This window comes from Sipha flava, unplaced genomic scaffold, assembly GCF_003268045.1.
Source record: "Sipha flava isolate LNK unplaced genomic scaffold, YSA_version1 50316_pilon_pilon, whole genome shotgun sequence".
NCBI lineage: Eukaryota > Metazoa > Arthropoda > Insecta > Hemiptera > Aphididae > Sipha > Sipha flava.
The window spans coordinates 27,085-31,246 of NW_020273385.1; the positions used below are offsets into that span (position 1 = coordinate 27,085).

At 30.6% G+C, this 4,162-nt stretch overlaps 1 protein-coding gene across 1 annotated transcript; it reads left to right on the plus strand.

Annotated features, from left to right (window-relative positions):
• Positions 1–1,096: 1,096 nt before the first annotated feature.
• LOC112690429 (general transcription factor II-I repeat domain-containing protein 2B-like) lies at positions 1,097–2,902 on the plus strand. Its single transcript, XM_025564440.1, has 2 exons — positions 1,097–2,304; positions 2,503–2,902. Exons 1-2 carry the CDS (start codon positions 1,097–1,099, stop codon positions 2,900–2,902), a joined length of 1,608 nt encoding a protein of 535 aa, XP_025420225.1.
• The last annotated feature ends 1,260 nt before the right edge of the window (positions 2,903–4,162 follow it).

Below are 4,162 nucleotides of genomic sequence, written 5' to 3' on the forward strand. Positions count from 1 at the left end.
TTGAATTCTGGGTAAACTATATATACTATTACAAATATAATATTATTAATTATTGGTATATTACTGATAAATAATAATTATTTAAAGATTTATATGACTTTGACTTTGAAAATACCAATCGTACCCAAACCCAATTAAAATTCCGAAAGACCTGTGTTGACGAAGTTACCTACATAGGTTATATGCATACCCGTTGGAACTAGGAAAACGCAATTAAATATTGCTCATGGTATATTGCTCACTCAGGCACTCTTACTATTAAATAACTATAATAATTTTTTCATTAATTTTATGTTGACAGTCGACGAATCTCGGGCATTAAGTTCCTGAATAATTTACAAGGTAGTTTACAACATAGTTACAAGGTAATATTGACTCTCCCTATTTGCTTTCCTTAATTTGTTTTAGAGTTCCTCAACGTCAATCCCGATCTTTTGCTCCTTTTTATGTTCCTTTCGCCTTCACCAATTTTTCAACCTAACAATAGTTCGTACGAAATATTTGTCACATCAACAACGGAGTTGTAAGTAAACACATATAATTTCCTTCTAATTTCTTCTGAAGCCATAAGTTTCATTAATACTTTAAAGCAGGGGTCTCCAACCTACGGCCCGCGGGCCGAATCCGGCCCGCCAAGGTTTTTACACCAGCCCGCCTAGCTAATTAATGTTTTAAAAATAATATATAAAAAAACATTAATATTAATATTAATTTTCATTAGTTTAATTTATTTTTTATTGAATTAATTAATAAAATAAAATAAATTTATTATTTTTTTTCTTTTGGTATTATTCATAACAATTTATAATGTTTGTAAATATATACTAACACTAATAATAGAAAAACTCATCAATCACACTTATCTGCCTAATATTGTACTCAAAACTTACGCGATTGTCAGATAAGATATGATCGACTTTTTCCGTTGTAATAATAATGCTATCGAACGTGTAATCGACGGGTTTTTCTAACTCCGTGAGTCCACTGTAGTGTATCGGGTATAATTTATAAATTATGTAGAATCAGTTTTTATGATTATTGTAGTTAAGTGTCATTTATTATCGAGTGTAGTGCTCTGTGCTGTATTAAAATAAATATGAGTTTAAGTAAAAAACGGAAAGTCGATACAGAGTGCCGTGTTTTTAACAAAAAGTGGAATAATGACTATTTCTTCATTGAACAAAATAATGTTGCTTTATGCGTTATTTGCAAGGAAAAGGTTGCTGTTTTGAAAGAATATAATATTGGTAGACATTATAAAAGCAAGCACGCATCTACATATAACGACCTATCTGGTAAACTACGATCGGACAAATTTGAAATCTTAAAACAGAATTTACTAGCTCAACAGTCAATTTTTATTAAACGGTCATGTCAAAATGAATCCCTCGTAAAGGCAAGTTTTCAAGTAGCTCGTACTCTGGCGATAGCCGGAAAACCGTTTACTGATGGCCAAATTGTAAAGGAGTGCATTTTGAAGACAGTTGAAGAGATTTGTCCCGATAAAATCAATTTATTCACCGGTATTAGCTTGTCAGCGAATACAATTGCGCGACGTACCACAGATCTCGGAAATGATATTATTCGTCAATTAAAAGATATTTCTAAAAGCTTTAAATATTTTTCAATTGCTTTGGATGAATCTACCGACGCTTCAGACTCAGCGCAGGTGCTTTTATTCGTTCGCGGAGTCAATGAATCTTTTGAAATAACCGAAGAATTGGCCGCTGTCCACTCAATGAAAGACTCATGTACTGGTAATGAAATTTTTTTGAAGGTAAAAGAATCTATTTTTACTTTGGGTCTTGAATTTAGCATTTTAAAAGGCGTAACTACTGATGGTGGACGCAACATGTGTGGAGCACATACAGGTTTGGTTGGAAATATTTGTAAAGCTGTATTTGAGACTGGTGCAGCAGCACCAATGGCTATTCACTGCATAATACACCAGCAAGCTTTGTGTGGGAAAAATGCACCAATATCTGAAGTTATGAATATTGTTGTGCAGAATGTAAATTATATTCGAAAAAGTGCTCTCAGTCACCGTCAGTTTAAGAACTTTCTTGCTGAAATTGAAAGCGAGTACCTAGATATTCCCTATCATTGCGAAGTTCGTTGGCTCAGCCGAGGTCACGTCTTGAAAAAATTTTTTTATCTTCGTTCAGAAATCGACACATTTATGACAGAAAAAAACCGTGTTATAACTGAGTTAACTGATTTAACATGGCTATGGAAATTAGCTTTTCTCGTCGATATAACTCAGCTCCTTAATGAGTTAAATTTAAAGTTGCAAGGAGCTAACTCGTTGATTTCAGATACATATTCCTACATTAGAGCTTTCAAATTAAAACTAAATCTATTCACAAATCAATTAATATAAAAAAATCTTGCCCATTTTCCAACATGCAACAAATTCAAACTTGAAAATGATGAAGAATTCCCTACCGATTTTGCTGTTGGAGTTCTCACCTATTTAAAAGAGCAGTTCCAGACCCGATTTAGAGATTTCAAAAGTGCAGAAGACCGTATTCGAATTTTTGAAAATCCATTTGCATTAAAAATAGAAACTTTACCGACAGAGTTTCAGCTTGAAGTTATCGAGCTCATATCAAACAACAATTTCAAAGACTATTTCAAGGAAGCTAGTCTCCAACAATTTTACGCCATGTTGCCAGAGGAATCATTTCCAAATCTCAAAAAACATGCGCGTGAAATGATATCAATATTTAGCTCAACATACTTATGTGAGCAGACATTTTCAAAAATGAAATATGTCAAATCTAAGTACAGAACTAACTTAAGTGACGAACATTTACAAGCGACGCTGCTAATTGGAACCACAAAGTTTGATGCAAACTTTCAAGACATTTTAAAAGACAAGCAGTTCCAAACGTCTCACTAAATAACTTACTCTTATCATAATAAAACGAAATTTTGAATTATAAAATAAAATAATTATATAAATAAACATACATTTTTTAAATAAATCTTATTTATTATTATTTATTGCTCAATTTTATAACCTATTTATTTTTCTAAAAATGTTGGCCCGCGATGCCAAAGCGTATATCAAATTTGGCCCGCGGTAAAAAAAGGTTGGAGACTCCTGCTTTAAAGTTTCAAATTTAAACAATTTTAATTTGTCAATTAACTATTTTCCCAATATCGCTGACCAGAGGTAGATTTGTTAACTTTTCAAACAGCAGATTCACCAGTCATTGAAGATAGTTTATGTAGATATTTCTACAGGTAAGAACTTTTAACCCTTTTCTTATCCTTTCAAGCCTACACTATGAAATATTTAAGACAAATATAATTTTTAACAAAACTATTATTTTAGGGTCAAATAAGGATAAACAATTTATTTTGTAATTTTTGAAAAATTTACTTTTATTTATTATTATTATTATTATTATTATTATTATTATTATTTATTATTTATTTTTATTCATTTTTTTAAGTTATATAACCTTATTCTTAAATTAATTATTAACAATTGCCAGGTACAATTTTTTTTCATTAACTTTTTCATTCAAGTATACTATATTCATAAGCGTGTAGAGACCTGCATTTAGGAGGTGCCTACTATACTTTTGGGCCTTTCATAACAAAAAAAGCTGGTATATTTAATAAATTATAATGTATAAATAGTTAAATAAAAATAAATCAAATGTTTTATTTAATATTGTGGTAATTAGTATCATGAATATGTTTTTTTGGAATCTTGTATATTTTTTACAGACGGTTATAATTGTTTATTGTTTGTACTTTTGTAGTGAATTTTAGCTGTTATATTATCATAATAAGTTTTTACACGAAAATGTAGTTCTAGTTTTTCTATTATAAAACATAATTTATTTTTGCCAAATATTTTAGAATAAATTCCATTTAATTTAAGCAACATTAGTTAAAATACGAAACCATTACTCTTATAAGATAAATATAAACTTAAATTTTAGAATATTTTTTTAACATCACCTGTGGGTACCCAAAATACAGTGGGATTTCCCCCCCTTAAAAACTGGCTATAAGCTCACCACCCAGGTATGTCGATAAGGTAATGCTTCGGGTGGCGGGTTGCCATAACTTGTTCTTTCAATGTCACAAATTTTTTTGAGGCGAATACGAGACAGCACTCGCAGTTACCCCTTATAGAGGAATA